Source organism: Varroa jacobsoni, unplaced genomic scaffold, assembly GCF_002532875.2.
Source record: "Varroa jacobsoni isolate VJ856 unplaced genomic scaffold, vjacob_1.0 contig00380, whole genome shotgun sequence".
Taxonomy (NCBI): Eukaryota; Metazoa; Arthropoda; class Arachnida; order Mesostigmata; family Varroidae; genus Varroa; species Varroa jacobsoni.
Genome location: NW_019214457.1, coordinates 143,918 through 162,621, shown reverse-complemented (window position 1 = coordinate 162,621; position 18,704 = coordinate 143,918). Strand labels below are relative to the sequence as shown.

Sequence of the window (18,704 nt, the reverse complement as noted above, 5' to 3'; positions counted from 1 at the left end):
TTATTTTTTTTGTTTTTTTTTAGATTTTTAATTTCATTTATTAGTACTACCTAATTACTGAACCCATAGAATATATGAAATAAACTGTGAAGCGAAGTCTCAAGCATACAAGGTTTTAAAATTAAATCGTATTCGAACTGAATTAATTTCAGCGACAGACGAATTTTAATTCGCAAAGGCTACACAAAATTAGTTTCAAAATGCTTTCTATTTGCCATCTAAGGCAATGCGTAGACCATCAATTCGCCAAAAAAGCCTTCGAGCATTTAGCACCAAGAGGCCGTTCGGTAAGAATTGTTATTGCTATCACCCCCCTGGTGGATGGAAATAGTTTCCGTATGGGGCCGAATCCCCTCATAATTCACTTTGTGCAATTGAGCCGGCGTTCGCGTTAACGGAGTCATTTTTTGACTGGCAGCGCCTAGAAATTGGCGTAGTTGACAGCGAATTTGATCGGGTTTGCCACTGTTAATGGAACGGCTAGTGGGCATTACTTCCGAAGGGGACAATTTAGCTTCGCCACTACCAACAGAAATATAGCTGACGAATCGGGAAGGATTATTATTATTGCTCTTATTGTTGTTATTATAATGTTGATGTTGCTTCTGCTGGTGTTGAGCTGGGTGAGAAACGTGGTTATAGGCTTGATTGTGAACGGTGGTGCCGACGGCCAAATGCGTGCGGGTGGGTGACATTGGAGTTGTAACTTGGGTCGCAGCTGATGTTCTCGTTGCCCCCCAGCGGGAAGTCAAAGCGCTGCCGTGGCCGGCACCATTAGTAACTCGAGACGAATTTTTTGTAGCCGCAGATGACATTATGAGTCCTGCTACCGGACAGGTCTGTGTGAAGCCGGTGTAATTCTGGGGGGCAGATTTCTGCTGACTAACGCCGTTGGAAGTAGTTGCTTGAGAAGTGGGACAGCCGCGCCTGCCTGTTGCGATATGTCCACTGCCACTGCTGACATCAACGAGGCAGCTAAGAGACGGATATTGACTGTAATAAGAGCGATGATTGTTAAGGCCTGTCATATGGCCAAGAGTGGCAGATTTGTCAGGTCGAGATCGATTGAAGGTGGCCCCTCCGACGATGAGGACAGGATGATCCATCGAATGATCGCGTGAGGGCGGAACCTAGAATTCAAAGCAACATCATACGGAGATGTTCGTAGATAAGATTCTTCTATTTCTTCTGTATAGACAGCGTATATTTTCGACCGTACCGTACTCTCGTACCGTAACAACTCGCTTATCAACGGCAAATGCTAGATTGACCTGCTGTGACCCGTGTGAGACTGAGCTGCAACGGATACGTAATCATCAGCATTACCTACGACACTGTGCTAGAAAACTCTGACCAAGAGGAATCGGCTACCCATCCTTCTACCTAAAATATGTTTGGCGCCTCCTTTAGCCAAAAGATGATCCCATTGTCCGGCCGGAGCAGACGTGCGGTACGTTCTGACGATAGAGGTTATTGCATGATACCATCATATAGATAAATGCTAATGTCAATACGCCCAAGTATTTTTTACGTGTACACTATGTTAATGTAGACCAAACTGACTATAATCCTGTGGTCTTATGAAATTCTATTATATACTCATAATTGACAGAATAACACACAGGAGCCTATAAGAGTAAAAAAAAATGCAGTTTTTTTTTTAATATATGTAAAACTCTCCATATTTTAGTAGGAATATTAGATTAAAGTTAGTGTAACTCTTGCAAAGTTAGTGTTACGCAAAAAATGCTCAATTTTTAAGGGTGGCACACAGTCCATTTGTTCGCTTATGAGTAATGAAAATCTAATGGTGTAACTTCGAGCTTTCTTTACCCCGTAGAAGTCAATTTTACCGCCAGCGACAAAGACAATGCAGCCGATTGCCACGTAAATATTAGTACATATAGTAAGGAAAGCGCTGACTCAATGGAACCAGTGACTCTACAGAAAATCGTAAAAAAACGAAAAACGCGACAGTAAAATACCTAATTTTGATCGAGCCTCTTTCGCTTCCTTACGTACTTGCCAGTGACTATATAGCTGTGCACGAGCATGCATAGAGTCGTGCATACATGGACAATATTACTATGCCGCTCTATCTAAAGGCAACGACAGATTCGAAGATAAAGTGCGCCGCAGCTAATTGACATTATACGAACGTCATGACGCTGACAGAACCACAGGAATGTTCTTGGAAGTGGACTTGTGGTCACTAGTTCTCTGATAAAAAAATACTGATATCTACTCTTCACGTGGTGATAGCAGACCGATGATATTGGCATATAAGGTTCAAACCAAACTTTTATTTAAAGCATACTTATTTTTTACTGCAACTATACTAAATCGGATTAAAATGAAAACTCGAATCAATTTAACAACAAGTTCTATCCTATGTTGAACCGACACGAAATTGATCAATGTACCACTATTCTGTTGAGGATCGAAGAACGTTTGCTAGATTTTGGTATAAATCATTCGCCCGACTATCGTACCACTCATCACATCTGGGTCGGCTCACGTCATGGGCCTGATCCCATATCGTGCTTTAGGAACACCATAGGCACTAAACTGTGCAAAACTTACATTGCGGTGCAAAATTACTTGACGGCACGAACTGCACAAGCTTCTATAGTCCCCCCGTGATTGACGCCAAAATAACCGCTTAGTACTCATAACGAGACCATTTGAGGCGCAAAAAGGGCGAAGGAACACCTTTGTTCGGATCGTGCGCGTTCGTCTTTTGACAAGCTAAACTTCTCAGCAGCCTTTATGATCTTCCACAGTTAAATACGGTGAGAAGGTGAGTATTACACAGCCGACAAAATTAGGGCCAGGATGTCCTCACGAAGCCGACCGTTAAATGACTCTGGTTTAGTATGTACAAGTGTCATTCAGACTGTTTTCGGCGTCACTGTCGATTATGTACCGCGTTTCGGTTTTGTAGTTCTGTCATATATTATAGACTCACGCAAAAACTTTTCTTGCCAGAGCCTGGCAAGCGGATGATTCTATGCTACGTATTTTAAGCGGTTTGCAGAGCAGAGGACTCATAACGAGTCGGTCGTGCCCGGACCGTACAATAATCATGTTATCACCTAAAGAAAACCCCTATAGAAGTTCATACATGTTAAAAGCTACGTCTTTTTTTGCGAAAACTCAACTTACAAAGGTTTTTTACAAAGGAAAATTCAACAATTTGACAGAATAGTTTCTCAGCATCTGAGAGAAGAGTCACGACCAGCTGTTTAGTCGTGCAAATATGTAAATAATTTTGCTTGGAGAACCACATAATGCCATATCTTGTTTTCTGTGTACCGAACTAATTCAACTCAAATGATAAACTATTACACAACGTTCCCTAACGTTCTGCTGAAAAGAAGGAGCTTAGGTAATTTTTCGTTGGGTCCTTGCGTCTTCAGTGAAGTCCATGATTCCGAAAATTCTATGAATTGGCCATACGAAAATTCGCATCGCAGCTTGGCTATACCAGTATACTATACCAGTCTATTTTACAACGAAGAAGATTAAATCGATTGGAAGTATTGGGTTTTAAGCATCGCTTATTTCCACTAAATAGTTAATCTGTTAAGAGGTTCCTTCCTATGATATTTTATAGGTGACTGTGCAGCAAAACGACTGATTCAACTTACCTGATGTTCTGCTGAGCGTGCGGCAATCCGAGTTTCGTTGATACGTTTGTTTGTTAACTTTTCGTTAGCTCCATTGATTTTATTGTTAACGGCACTGCTCATAGTATCGCTTTTGTTGCCGGTTCTATTATGGTTATTATTGTCATGAGTCCTGTTAGTGGCCGTCTCAGACGAAGACGAGTTGGCGTGTGGTGGTAGATTGCGTTCCGTGAGATGCTGTAGTTGAGTTTTCGAAGATACTTCTGACGCGGTGCCAGTGGTAACGTTCGCAGCGCTTCCGTCGCTTGTGCTTGGCGGCAAAAGAGTGAGATAGAGTCTTGCATCACTTTGGGCATCGGCTGTGAGCTCATTTAGATTACGGCCAATCATCTTACCCGCTATCTCGTCATCGGGCAAGTTCGCAAAGGACGCTCGTTGAAGTGTCAGCGTCTTGGCGTTCATCTTTTGGTGAGTTGACGCGCTTGAAGTAACATCATATGAACCCGAAGATACGGAGCCCAATAGTTCCATAGAATGGGGACGAGGCTTGTCGCGCCTGAGGGTCACTCCGTCGTCTGCAAACGTAAATAATGCATATAACTTATATATATATATATATATATATATATATATATATATATTAGTTAAATAGAACTGACTTCGATGTGGTGTGTGACGTGCACGGATTAATTATTTAGCATGAACACAAAGTCGTAATAGCTGAAGATTAGCTTTGACGACTCGTGGCTCAGGTAGCCGTACTTCGCCTTCACATGCAGGCACAGCTATTAGTAACTACCAAAACATTGAAAAAATTGTATTTTTAAATATTAACAGTCTTATTTTTACGTTTGTCGGCACGAAGCTATTTAGTCACAAATGATTATTACCTGAAAAACACAAAAATCTTCAAACTGTGTAAAAATGTAGGCAGTCTGGGTAACAAAACGCTGAAAATAATTATCACGACACTCAATAATATGTATTCAACGCTTCCTGCTTTGTCGAGTCTTATGATCTAATAGATAGAATAGTCCGCATCGAAGCGGGTATGAACTATAGGTAGCAATTACTAGCCTCTGGTAATTTCGAATTGACAATTTAAGGTCCTATGGCGAGGACTAGCGACTGGCGTAGTTCAACACGGTCAGACTGGCACTGGCATCTCGTAGATGACGGGCTACCCATCGGACCATGGTTAATAATAACAAAAAAGTATTTTCAGCCATCCAACGGTCAATTCAAGTTTTCTGTTTCATCAATAGAAATAGAGCTGTATAGTTATAATCCTTACGCTATGCATAAGACCATAGACAACATTTGCTTAAGCCGGATCAACCCGCTAATACGTTGTTCTCGACGCTAAAATCGTTGCCGTCTTGTTATGGTATGATGACGTTAGAACGCTCTTAAAGACGCGTACCCCGCTTGACCCCAAAATTGCCGAAGATGAACGCCAAAACAACAACGATACCGACATCAGCTACAGCAGGAGCTACAATATTTCGAGCAGAAATGGAGAAAAATGAGCTTGCTTCGCTAGTGGTAACGGACGCTAAACGTTTGGTAAAAGGCCAAATGGAACGTGCCGGCCATTTTTAACCAGCGGACGTCCCCCAACTTATGTTGGTATGGTCACTGTTACCACAGCCACTGAGGACTACAAAATGATTAGGGAAGAGTTATCAAAGTCGACAGCGGCTATCGGAATGATGCATCTGTCGTATGTGACGCTTGTACATCGGTGAGACGCCAAAGCGGCACGATTGTTGCAAGCTTCACTGAAGTGCAGTGCACACGTACAACCATACATAGCCGGTGCATCGGATCTACCTCAAAGTTCAGATGGTCTGTGATAATTGGCGACGTGTGGTAATTTTCAATGAAAAACGGAGATGGACCGTAAAATGGGATATAGGTGACGGTCGATTAATGGAGACCCCCACAGTACAGTGAGAGTTACTAGCGAGGAGGGTGTAGAAGCAGGGCTAAGGAGCACTACAAAAAGCACATTAACAAATTGGAACCCCGTAGTATGAAGTGAACAGTAGCGTTCAGGCTGAATACGGAAATCTTCTTTGGTTCGTTTGATACATCTACTCGATCCTTTCTGTTTAAAGAAACAAATGAAAAAGGAAAATCGGCGTGAGGCAAAGTAAGGGCCGAGGGCTGATCTGTAGTTAAGCTCTGTTAACATCCTTAGCTCTGCTCTTAGAAAAGACAATAGCAATGAGCGTGACGTTTCTACAATGACCCTTCAGGCTAATCCGTGATGGGCAGAAACGTTCCGTTTCAATCTACCACATGGGTGTCAGAATGTGTACTAAACTGATTATTTGACAAATTCAAAACCCTGTTAGCATAGGCAATAAAAATTGTGAATTTTTTACTATTATTTCTCGGCGGAAAAAGAGAAACATTTCTGAGACATACATGCTTTTTGCGCAGCGTCACTAGATAATATCCGAAAAATGTTGTATTGACCAATTTTAAGCGAAAATATTTTTTTAATTATGTATTTTAAAATCATAATATGACTGAATCGACGAGTGAATTTTGATCGATGACCCATCCAACCACTCCTGTGGTTGCTGGGCGAAAAATTGTCACGGTTTTCACACATTTCTCCATTGATTGAAAGTAAGTTAACATGTAGAGGCCGAAACAGATGTACGTCTAATGATACAAGATCCGAGCTAAACGGTGTATGCGTTAAATTTCCTATCGAAGTTCTCTCAATTTTTTTATTATTGTGGCAGCACACAACAAGTGTTTTTTTTTTTTTTCGGTTTACTAGTTCCGATCGATTTTTCAAAGCCTTATTGTAAGCTTGTCACTCGTCGATCCGAATCGTCAATCGTTTAGTTAGGCGGCAGCAATTTATAATGCACGACTCCTTTCCGATCCCACTGAACGCATAGCATCACCTCGTTTGGCGCCAGTCTAGGCTTCTTTTTGTTGGTACACGATGTATTTTTCATCGACTGCTTTAAAAACACTGTCGCATTTCCATAGAGTTAGAATAGATAGAAATATAATTCTTTTGCATCAATTCGTGTGGTACCCGAACAGCGAACTTGTTTTTGGCGATATCATGGCTACCCACGGTTCAGTCTACCGCAACGTTCGTGATACTTGTTCCGAAACTGACCACCATGGGGAACACCTTTTACATCGATTTACAGAACAAAAGCTACAGATTCAACGCTGGACCACCACTTGGCCATAAGCCGTATAGTTTCATTGATGTTCCTGCTCAACTTTGATCATGATGTACTGGTAAAATATGGCTTTCTTTCAGAAATTTTCAAAGCATTACGCTCTGTTGCACTTCAGATCAGGCATTTCAACAATGTTAGCAGATCTAATATACTAGAGATATATCATTTTAAATCCATATGGCTAGGAAAACGGTCGATAATCCAATAAAACTTCTCACAAGTCCTTCCGAATGCCACGCTTCTAACATGGCCAATAGCAATTAAATGCTACCTGTCGGCAATCGCGAAATGGAAGCACTATAGACCAGGCTAGTGTAATCTTCTTTCTTGTTCGCTCTCCATGAAAATACATACATACAAACGTGTGGATGAGACATCGCTATTTACTGGCCCGCCTACATGTAACAAATTTTCATTATTACTCAAAAATTGTTCAGTAGTGAGAAGAACATTCAGCTGAGGGCACACTTGTTTCCTACAAAGCTTCGATCATTTCTCGAAGCCCCCTACTAGCTTATAACACGTGTAAAAGTTAAATGTTGCATAGTTTTGAAACAGAAGTCTACGAGAGCCTTTCATATCTCTCGATTTACCTGACAGATATGGCCTGATAACAGGCCAATTTATTTAAGGCCCCTCCTTTTTTGGTCATAGCGATATCTTCTAGGCAGGCCATAGCGGACCACCAAACTGTTTAATGCATTACAGTTGCTTCACTGGGGAATAACAACCGATAAGATAAGCTTGTCTAAACATTATTCGCAGATAGACTCAACACAGATACGATATCGATAAGACGCGTGAAGGTTACTGGCTGCCTCCGAGATAGGTGTCTTCTTCTGGCAAATGCTATTAGCAGTGCGGGAAATCGTCATTTTAGCTTGCTTTTAAATGAAAATTACCCAAATTCGAATATGGTACCTAGAAAATGGAGTGAGTTACTGCTTCCGACATAAATTACGTACGGCAATACACAGTTGAATCAAAACGTACCGTTGTGTGTGCTAAAAAAAAACTAGAGCGTGCAATAAACGACGTATGATGCTTATATTCGTGATAAATCAAAAGGTGCAGAAGGTATTAAGTGCTACGTATTTTACAATTTGTCACGTCATCTTTTGTGCAAACGAAACACGTCACCAAATGCCAGGTGCTGTTAAATTGTCCTGATAATTTACTTATACGCACGCTGGTTTCAGCCTACCGACCTTGTTGATCCTCTGCTGTTATTGCACTGAGATCGGAGCAGGCTGATCCTTCAGTCTCGTCTTCCAACATCCATTGAAGCACCGTTAGTTTATTATTGCTATCAGTTACTTGGAAATCGACATTGCTCTGCAATACATCCGACTTTTCGTATGAAGCTTGCATCCCCAGCTCGCCTGGCAGGACAGCTCGACCGATCTCGGCCAGATCGTTATTGCTAGCTAGTGTAGGTTCCAAGGGAAGCTGCTCGGTTTCCGCTTCGGATGAACTTTGAATTTCCAAAGACCCCGTGCAGCCGCGAAGAGAATCTGTTGAGATTGTCGTATTCAGAGTTGATGTTCTCACCTCAAAATTTAGCAATGAATCACTGAGACTTCCTGGGGTCGGCTGACCCATCGAGTTCAGCGATCGCTCTTTGGAGTATCTCTGCGACCATCCTGCTATTGAACAAGGCTTCAATGAATAAAATGGGTCTCCGTGGGAAGTCATTGATGCTTGGAGCGAGCTGGACGCTGCCCACGATGCCAATGCTGTTTCCAAAGGCCCTTGACAGCTTAATAATCGTAAAGAGCACGGATTCGTCGAGGCAATCGGGAGCGAATTGCTTGGCGGACGGCAGAAGCATGACGACGAGGGAAGAGATGACGTTGATGAAGGTTCATACGCAAGGTTGTCGACGCCTATTCTTTTGGAGCGACCGTTTGGGCCGAGACCCAGAAGCGGTACAGATGTCAACCGCCGATACGTTTCGGCTGGATTCGGATTAACAACAGTTAATGTATTGTCTAAACCCATACGAGTTAGCCTTAGCTTCGATCAATACTTTCAAGTTAATTTTCTTCCATTACTAGAAATATATTCTGTTTGCATTATATCACTAATCGATATTCTATCCTCACCATTGTGATTCTACTATAGCTGAAAAAGCTTAGAGCTGTTATATCTTCTAACTCATACAGGCTGTTCAGCGGCGGCTAAAACACCTTGTGAGGCTGTTTTTAGGCAGCTAGAAGTGTTTGCCATCACTTTTAAGAAAACGAAGCTGCGTTTATGAATGAATTATATTCGTAAGTTTGTCATTGAAATACGATTGATTCGGTACTTAGTTGAGCCCAGCACATATTACGTTAGTGGATATCATTAACTGATAGATCTCTCTTCCTGTCGTCGTAGGAGCCGGTATATTAAAATTATTATGCATGAAACGCATATAAAGCATTAATTAAACTTTTGTCAATCACTAATTCGATTTGGTCTTCTTCCTGGTATGTGGCAGTCCCCTAAAATGAGGTGTAATACAATGGAAGATCAAGAAAATTGTCCAGGGCATTAAAGGCAACATTACAAGCTACTCAAAGTTGTCTTGGCTATCGCCGTCGTCGTACGTAATTTGATTGGACTGACGCTAAATGGCCTCTCGTTGAATTTGTACGGAACGAACTCTACACGACAAATGCGCACATACAATTGCACGCGTTTGCCCCAATTGGGTCAGTGGTGATATCTAAATTGAGACTCGTTCTACGCTGACAAATGTATATGCCAGACGTCACTCAAGCCTGTTCATTGGATATTGTACATATACGCTCACGTCGGTAATAGTGAAGCGTGATAGCTGCAAACTTCGCATGCACTTGCAGGACCTTCTACGTGGATTTGATGAAAGGCTAAGTGATAAAAAAAATAGGTACTTACCACCTAGTCGGTGGCCTTTGTTGTAGTGTGCCTGGTTATGTTCTTCGAGTTGATGTTGTTGATAATGCTCAGCTGCCGCCGTTGTTGGGGGAATTATATAGTTGTACTGAGTTGGAGGGGCAGTTCCATTATGGAAGGCACTTGAACTGCCTCCCAACGTACCAGCCGCTGGCAGCGTGAGTGACTGCACTCGTGTTTGCAGTTTCTCCAACTCGGCTAGCAAATGGTAGAATTTGGGTCGTTCTTCAGGCGTGTAGCTCCAACAGCGACACATTAGTGCATATAACTCGACTGGGCAACCTAGTTCATAACGAACGCCACATATATTATTATTACTAACCTATCTCAACCTTTTACGTAGATTACGTAGACGTACGATTTACTCAGAAACTGCTAAATGGTTAGATGAAGAATATCTTACCAGGCAAACATGCTAAGACTCCGCCAGCCCGAACATAGTTCAGGACGTCGACATTGCTCATGGCTGGGTACGGCTGTTGTCCTAGTGAGAGGACTTCCCATGTGAGCACTCCAAAGGCCCACACATCAGTATAATTAGTGAAGACACCGTCGAGAAGGGCTTCGGGTGCCATCCACCTCACAGGTAGTAGACCTTCGCCTTCTTTTCGATAGTAGTCACTCTTATACACATCCCTGGCCAGACCAAAATCTCCTATTTTCACTACCCTCTTTACTCGACCGTCCTCCAATGTTTCACTGGCCACCAGACAGTTTCGGGCTGCGAGATCTCTGTGCACAAAACGCATTTCTTCAAGGTACTTGCAGCCTTTAGAAATGTCCACACACATACTTAATAAATCCTCCAGGGTTAGTCCAACTGATTCCTCTGGGTCGCCAACCTGTCACAATTTAAAACAAATACATATATACGTACTATTTAGCGCTGAACATTGCCCACAAAGCGGTCATACTCAAGATGCACTTTAACGATCAGACAAAATACATGGGCGATCATTTTCGTTGTAACGTTTACGGTTAGATTTATAGCGTGGTCTTCGAAATCACCTACTCGGCGATCTGCCCCCAAGAGCAAATCTAAGCGGAGTGAATCGTAATTTATCCGCGGTGTTCTTAATAGATCTATGAAACGGCAACAATGTTGTAATTATCTTAGACGTTTTAAATTGAGAAGATTCTATTTGGGTCAAAAACATTAATGGCATTACCGATGAGTTGCGGCAGCTTCTGAGAACGGACAGGAGGTCCCCATCTTCCATGAGCTCCATAATAATGAAACTCATATTGAAGTCGAACGAGATGCCAAGCAGTGTCAGGATGTGCGGATGACGGAAGTTGGACATAAGCTTGGCCTCTTTAAGAAATTCCGCCTTTTCGAGCTGTGGGACAGACCACCACAAAGTTCTTATACAACTGTTCTCCGTTGATATCGGTTTTTAACAATAATATCTTTACTAATGCAGGTCATACATAATACAAGCAGTTTATTACAGTAAAACGTATGCATAAACCTCAATGCAAAACAACGAAACAAAACGAATTTCTCGATTGGGGGCTATTGGACTTTGAGGGATTAATCTATACCTCGTTGGCGCCTTTGCGGAGCATTTTGACGGCGATCTTCTGTGCCGTATCGCCATAGAGGACGCCCTCGTACACATCTCCGAAAGCACCAGAACCCAGCAGCTGGTTTAGTCGGATCTGCTCTCGGTCAATTGTCGGAATCGAAGCGAGTTCCCCATCGGTTAGCGGCACATCACTGCATGATATGTACCAAATTCGTATAACGTCAGTATGTTTCGTAGTCATCTTAAAAGTTGGTCACGGTAATAGATGATCTGATGGTCTGAGTCAAGAGCGAGTGATGCTCATCATCGCAAATATAAAAGGCTGTATTTTGTTCAGAATTCGGATACGAAGCTGGTGAAACTAACCAAAATGTGTAGAGTTCATTATGCTGCTGTACAAAGTTAGACGTATAGGGTAGCCCCCGCAGAGTGATCAGTTCTACCGGTGGACACAGCCCGTGTGGCTGTTTGTGCGTGGCTGACCGACGACGACTAAAACGTTCCACGGCCATAATAACTCCGAGTATTAAGATTAGTAAACTAGGCAGCACAATGCCTATGACCGATTTTGAACTAATTTTTTCAATAACTGAAAAAAAGCAAGGATTACTTTTATTGAAGTCATCGAATCTACGGCGTTTTGTACATCGAAGCATGAAAACATGATCTTTTCGTCGAATCTATTTATTTATTTTTCTTTGTATCTACAGCACGTACTTTGTTCGGTACTCGCCACAGTCACCGCCTCTGTATTTTGGTACGGCACAGTATAATCCGCATGAATGAAACATATTTCTTTATTGATATAATTAGCTATAATTAGCCTTTGGTTTTTTGCGCCAGATAAAGTATGTTAGTTGAAACTTTCATACCCATTACGGCAGGAATTGCAAGTGGCTTCTTCGTTTGCACCCAGTCAGTACTACCGTTTGGGTTTATAGCTCGCACTCGAAAAAGGTAACGACTATCGGAAGACAGATTGTACGCATCGTAGTGATTCTCATCTCCGATGTAAAGTTCTTTCCAGTACTGCGTTGTGTTTATATCCAATTGCCTGTGGGCGAAATAAGGTAAATCACATACATCTGTTTAGAACAAAGGAAACCTCGAAGCGAAGGCGTTGAGCTCACAACTTCGAGACTCAATAGTGCTAAAGTAGGGTTAACTCATTTTAGGTGGAAATCGTAAACCTAGCAGAAAATTTCTACGCAATAACGTCACATGGTACCTGACATAAAATTGTGGCCATTTTTCTCAGATTGATAGTATACCGATTACATAACGCATTTGTTGAGTATACAGGATAAATTGCCAGTCAAAAGATCTGCTATCACCGGCAATCTGAAGTGCCACCTTCTCTGTGTTTTACCTTGCCTGCAGTTCGTAAGTGACATTTGCACCGCTATTAGAGGCGCTCTTTTCCCAGGTGAGATTAGTTTCAGGTCCTGTAAACCTTGGTTGTCCTGGTAACTCGGGAACGTCCTCTTTCGTACGCACTCTAAAACCTGAGGCAGTTTCATTCGTAACGGAGCTAGGAAATGGCCAAGTGAAGTTCAAACGCCGATCATACTCTGATCGATAAGTTATACGTAAACGAAACCTACATGCAACAGAAAAAAAGATGAGAAGGTAACTGCGGGGTATATAGATATACTACATGCAAACTGCAGTTAAAAAGTAATGTACTGTATTTAACATTCATCAAAGAACAAGCTTTTAAATATATTTTGTTAACCGGCGAACGAACGCTAACACGTGGGGTTGTTAATAACAGAAAATGGCGTGCAGTATAAATACAGACACTGCGACTGTGGCTTCAACGTTTAACTTACATTTGCTGTGGTTCTACAACCTTAAATAATTTCTTAGTATCTATCTAGCAGCTTCTATACAGTCTTATACGTACCAGTAATCTGTGTATGGTGTCAGTCCACTAACTTTAAGCGAATGCTCGAAATCGGGCTTAATCAAGGTACTCGATCGATTCTCTGCAAGCGGCCGCCAATTCCGTCCTTCAAGGGAGTATTCGAGCCTGAAGCTCTCCTGTCCGGCCCTGTCCTTTACTTTTTTCGACGATGACCATGTAAGTTCGATTGTTCGATTTCCGATATTTCGAGCGGTGAGATCTGACGGTGCATCAAAAGTTCGGCTGGAAACGAAGGTGCCCGCACTCCTCATTTCCGGCTTTTCCACATTCACAGCTACAACCTCCACCTGACCCAAAAAAAAACAAGGTTGGCTAGAATAACAGTAAATAGGCTAACCAATGCGCCTTAAGTGGCTCTTTTTTTTTATTATAAATTCATACTAAGGAAAAGCGCAATAAGAAAATTACTTCCTATATTTTTTACTGGCCAGAAAAGGAAATTCTAGGCGGTATAGTCGTGCAGCTAGGCCTATTTCTCGCTCGCTCTAATGGATAAACATATGCAAACAATTTACCATCTGCAGCGCATGTGATGTTTGTCTGCTTCTCAGTAGATGTACATTTTACGAAACAAAAAATCCTTGTACGTACGAGTTTTATTACAAAGTGGGACCGTTGCTAAAATAGGTAAAAACTAATCAACTTTTTCATGCCAAAGTAAAAAAATAACTATTAACCAAGGTGATTAACGCCTGACCTTGTAAACGGTGCTTGGTTTAAGATCGGAGATTATTGCGGTATAGTTGTTGTCAGCTAACTCCTCGAAGTTCCTGGAGAAAAGCGTCTCATTACCATCAATTCTATTGGAGTTATGAGCTCGCAGGTTCATCCCATGGTTGGCGAAGTTTTTAATATCTGACGGACGCTTCTGTTCGCGTTTTGCCATAGAATCAGCCTCCCAGTAACGCAATTCATATCGTGGTGGCTTTCTTGTACGACTCGGTAATGTGGCGGTCCAGCGAATCTCCAAAGAATCAGGAGTTAATGGTACGGCAGACAGAAATTGTGCGGGCCCAGGCTCTGAGTGAAAAGAGGTAATAAATACAATAGAAATTAATAGCGTGTAATAAGGTATCTAATGTCGGCTAGCTTCAGCAATGCTGCCGACATCTTATGTTGAAAGGTATTTTAGATGAAGGCGTGAACCGGAGGCGATCTCTCACCAGCGTCCGATTCCGGAAAACGGAAAATGTTAAAGTTTCAAAGCGCATTACAAACATTGCGTCCTTCGTCGTTGATGTTAGAGAGTATTGTTTGTGTGTCACCAAAATCAGGGGCGTATTACTCTGCGAAAATAGGAAATTTCTGGAAATCCATCAACCAATTGCTGATGGTGTTCCTATTACTCAATAGCGTGTTACTATTTCGCTAACACAGTTAGACTGACCTGCATCGTCGGTTTGAAACAACGCAGGAGGTGATGGTCCATGCAGTTTTTGCGAGTATGGATCAATATAGTAATACGATATTGTGTAGTTTGTGTAGGACTCTAGATCTTGTAGAACCGGAGTTGCTGACAGAGATTGCTGCAAATGTAATATAGTTCGTCGTTAATTACGCAGTACTTGGGTTGAACTTTTGACGGGATCAGTTCCCACCGGTTACTTTGCGCTTAATGACAAATACGGAAATTTGTGCGCTAAGTTACTACACAAAAAGAATTATTATTAAAGCTAAAAAAATCTTATCTTGAGTTAAGGTAAACACAAACCAGTATATCAGTCAACTGTGAACAAAAATCAACGATAAATTAAAATCGCTGGTGTGAACAGTGTTCGATTTTTCTGACACAGCAAGAACTCCTGTTTATTCATCCTAGTCCATGAGGTGATATTTTGTATAATAAAAATAGTCTATATTTTAGACAATTTAAATAGAAACACACTATAGAACAATACCTGTTAAAAAAGCGAGCGTGCTCTAAATTAACACGAACTAAACAGCTCCGTTTATTGCCCTACAACTATGCCGTAATGGCGCCACTCCATTCCTTTAGAGCAGACGGCACGGTCTACCCTCTCCCTTTGGCATCTCCTTTCGGAGGCCCTCTCCGCAAAGGAGAGCACACGACAGTTGACAACCATCGAGTGAGCTACCAGCATACGAACCGCCCGGCTGGGTTAACTAGGCTGGGTCAAGCCGAGTCCGCTGTTGGTGTGGAGCCTTTTGTTGTGAATGAGCGTGGCTCAGTGTGTATTCTATCAGCTATTAGGAGTATATAGTGGACAGCTGGTTGGTCAAGTAGCTTGCGAGTTGTATGTGGCGGTGGACAGTGTGCATCCAACAATGCGCATCTTGCTTCATTCTGTCGGGTAAACGGTCTCCTCCTAACACAAACCACTTGGGTGCCGTTTGTAACAGTCTAGCGTTTTTATTGTAACAATCGGTGAGTCAAGTTCGTATTGGTGATTCTGGTTTATGGAAATACCACATTTCTTTTGTTAGTCATTCGTTTGTTTCGTTAAAGCGTCGACTAATGACGACTCTGCACTAGCAACATTGTATCAGCAAGCAGGTGACGGAACACAAAAAAAAACATAGACATCAGAGACACGAACGGCGCGGTGTGACTTGTCACGGCCTCCGTGAGTATCTGTTCCGGTTTGACAAGCGCGTGCTGCAGCCTGATTTGCGATATAAAACGCTGTTGGAAGACGCGCGACATTCAGCGCGGCACAAGGCGCATTGCGATGGTCGAGCCGGGCGAGAATATATTTCTCTTCATACCAAATTTGATCGGATACGGACGAATTTTATTGGCCTTGTTATCGTTTTACTGGATGCCAACGGATTACTCGAGGGCATTTTGGTGTTACGCGCTATCGGCGTTCCTCGATGCATGGGATGGCCACGCTGCTCGCTACTTCAGGCAGAGCACTAAGTTCGGGGCCCTACTCGATCAGTTGACGGATCGCTGTGGCACGATGTGTCTACTTGTAACATTGAGCTATTTCTATCCGAAATACATGTTCTGCTTTCAGGTCAGCATGAGCATCGACATCGCATCGCACTGGTTGCATACACAGGTAAACGTTTGGATTAACAGATGTTACCTTAAGCTATTGTTCCCGATTCGGAGCTCACAGATTTGTCAGCCCTATATATATATTTCTGACAGAAATAGACTCGTCGTCTACAGTTTTGTTATGGTTAAGCGACGAAATAACGTTTATGTTGATTCTCTTCTACCGTCATCTATTATTGCGTATTCAATCGTCGTGTGTACCGTCGCTTGGCACACGATTGCATTTGAATTAAATGTATTGGAGCTGCCGAATCTATCTGAAATATTAGCCTCAAGTATACGGTTGCTATGGCTATAACTGTTGTAATGTTTCCATGAAAACGTAAATAAATATGTTGTGTAGTTTCCTTTAGGCAAAAAAAGCTTGTGGAGTAACGCTAGAAAACGTTTCCTCTATCGTGCGTTTTCAGGTTTCCCTTATGATGGGGAAAACGTCCCATAAGGACGTCAAAGGAAATGCCCTTTTGCATTTCTATTACACGTCGAAACCATTCCTCTTCACGATGTGTGTAGCAAATGAAGTATTCTACTTGGCTCTGTACATGGTACACTTCGTCGAAGGACCGAAAATGGGACCGCTTCCAGTGAGCTTTTTCCGTCTCTGCGCCTATATTACGTTTCCGTTAGCAATCCTTAAAAGCGTCCTTGCTCTCATACAAATGTATGAAGCTGCTAAAGATTGCGGTCGAATCGATGAGGAGGAACGAGCTAAAAATAGATAAGCAATGAATGACCTGACACTCCGCCAGCTGGGCGATCAGATCTCCTTGCACAGAGACACTTATCAGAAGTTGCCGTGGCTCGATGACAACTTTTCCATGTCATAATATCTTCTAGAATCGATCCATATCTACGCCTTTGATAACTGGCTCCCACTAACCGATTGAGGGTTAAATTCGCCAAAGCAGTTTACATCTTGTGTCCCTTTAGTTTTCAGTCAATTGTTTAATAAGAGCTATAGAATAATGTTCTGTAAACGCTGTCAATTCTCAAAGCTCGTATATACGATGTAAGATGATTAAGCGACATGGGGGAAATAAGAATGAGTTGCCAATAATGTCAACAATGACATAAAGCTGGTATTTTAGACAGTATAGTTCATAGCACAAATGAAGATGTTGCAAACGGTTAGCAGTGACCCTTTACACTGTGAGTGACGGAGGTATGGAACATAACCCTCAGACACGGTGCTAGAAGTTCGTGTCGCAGTGACATAGATCATTAATGGGCCGAATAAATGGGTCTATACAGCAACGCAATCCTTAACTGTTCATATCCTAATACAAATCATAATACAATCGCATTTAGTATTTTCTGGCGATCTTCTACCAGATGCACATTGTATCCTATCTGATGTACAGGACGAACGCCGCTTTGTTTTTTTAAAATTTTTTTTTTTTTTTGTTCTTAAAACAAACTATTCAAGTTATACTGGGCGTACGCATTTGAGCCAAATTAACGTTTCTAGGTAGGATTTTTGTCCTTCCTAAGTGACAGGGTTTTGTTTCTAAGCCAGTTTCGCCCATTCATAATAACAAATGTAAAATGATCAAATATTTTACCAGAACAAAGTGAACGCTAAAACGTATATTAAACATAAATCATCATTCCATCGGAGTTAAGCTGCCGAACCGATATTATTGTTGTTTGATTTATTAATTTGATTTTAGCTAGTTGATTTAAAGGATATAGTATTAATGATCGTAGGAGAAAAAATCACTTGAGATACTTGAATAACTGCGTAGGAGATGCTGAGAGAAATATGTTCATTTGGATATCGAAATACGTAAACATAAATAATGACATATACTATAGAGATGCTTTAGATCTGCGCATGCAAATGACTATAATATACATATAAATAAATATATGACGATGTATGGACGGATCCGTAGTTTGGTTAAAGCCAAGTCAACGAATCCTAGTGTTCTGAGGTAAATTTCAGAATTTTCAGGTTAGTTTGTGCCCGTGTGTATATGTTACATATATATATACAGAAATAAAGTTATCATGTGCCACAGACAGAGCTGTGTGTTTAGTGCTATAAATCTGTTTGATGTAAATAAGAAGACACTTCAAAGGCGTCTATAATAATTCTATGCGAAGGTTTTTCGTTTACCTTTTCTCGATGACACAGCGTTCCCAAACATTTAGTTTTCTTGTATTTGACAATATAGCGCACCGTTGGCCGAGAGATTTTAGAGCACTCCTTGGCTATTTCCGGAGGGAAAAGTTCTACCTGGAGCGAACTATGCTTCGGTGCTCCAACCGCCGCCGGAGCTGTTGACGGTGCGCTTATTTCCATACACATTGGGTCTACTCAAAGATGATACATCATGACGTACTCAATATTAGAAAATATCATAAGACAACAAACGAGCACCGTTCAATTCAAGTACAATCCAGGCTATAGCTTCAAGTAGTTTTACCTTTAGGCCTAACTAACTATACCTT

The 18,704-nt window shown here is 41.8% G+C and overlaps 2 protein-coding genes and 1 long non-coding RNA gene across 4 annotated transcripts in view; 2 read left to right on the top strand and 1 right to left on the bottom strand.

The window, feature by feature from the left end:
- Nucleotides 1-18,704, bottom strand: part of sev (receptor protein-tyrosine kinase sevenless) — a 61,773-nt gene continuing 43,069 nt past the window's right edge. The window contains exons 21-33 of the mRNA XM_086972803.1: nt 18,370-18,566; nt 14,613-14,751; nt 13,923-14,245; nt 13,205-13,512; nt 12,668-12,898; nt 12,171-12,352; nt 11,665-11,887; nt 11,315-11,489; nt 10,939-11,109; nt 10,173-10,611; nt 9,752-10,051; nt 3,651-4,204; nt 1-1,130 (exon numbers count right to left, since the gene is read on the bottom strand). Of these exons, the coding sequence (XP_086828929.1) occupies nt 267-1,130; nt 3,651-4,204; nt 9,752-10,051; nt 10,173-10,611; nt 10,939-11,109; nt 11,315-11,489; nt 11,665-11,887; nt 12,171-12,352; nt 12,668-12,898; nt 13,205-13,512; nt 13,923-14,245; nt 14,613-14,751; nt 18,370-18,566 (4,106 nt within the window). The 3' untranslated portion in view covers nt 1-266. The remainder of the gene's footprint in view (nt 1,131-3,650; nt 4,205-9,751; nt 10,052-10,172; nt 10,612-10,938; nt 11,110-11,314; nt 11,490-11,664; nt 11,888-12,170; nt 12,353-12,667; nt 12,899-13,204; nt 13,513-13,922; nt 14,246-14,612; nt 14,752-18,369; nt 18,567-18,704) is intronic.
- LOC147752030 (uncharacterized) lies at nt 9,039-9,608 on the top strand. Its single transcript, XR_015315211.1, has 2 exons — nt 9,039-9,123; nt 9,333-9,608. It is a non-coding gene; the product is annotated as an uncharacterized LOC147752030 (long non-coding RNA).
- Nucleotides 15,291-18,274, top strand: Pis (phosphatidylinositol synthase). 2 transcript variants are annotated; one of them, XM_086972804.1, is made up of 3 exons: nt 15,294-15,611; nt 16,207-16,251; nt 16,661-18,274. In XM_086972804.1, the coding sequence occupies exons 2-3, from the start codon at nt 16,213-16,215 to the stop codon at nt 16,970-16,972; spliced, it is 351 nt and encodes a 116-aa protein (XP_086828930.1). In that variant the 5' UTR covers nt 15,294-15,611; nt 16,207-16,212; the 3' UTR covers nt 16,973-18,274. The 2 variants fall into 2 exon arrangements, with proteins under 2 accessions (XP_022707484.1, XP_086828930.1); XM_022851749.2 differs by having other exon boundaries at nt 15,291-16,251.

Excerpts from the sequence above, each read along its gene's own strand:
- Pis (XM_022851749.2), top strand. The coding sequence starts at position 15,916 with ATGGTCGAGCCGGGCGAGAATATATTTCTCTTCATACCAAATTTGATC. Across the intron at positions 16,252-16,660 it reads CGCACTGGTTGCATACACAG|GTTTCCCTTATGATGGGGAA; the intron begins GTAAACGTTTGG and ends GTGCGTTTTCAG.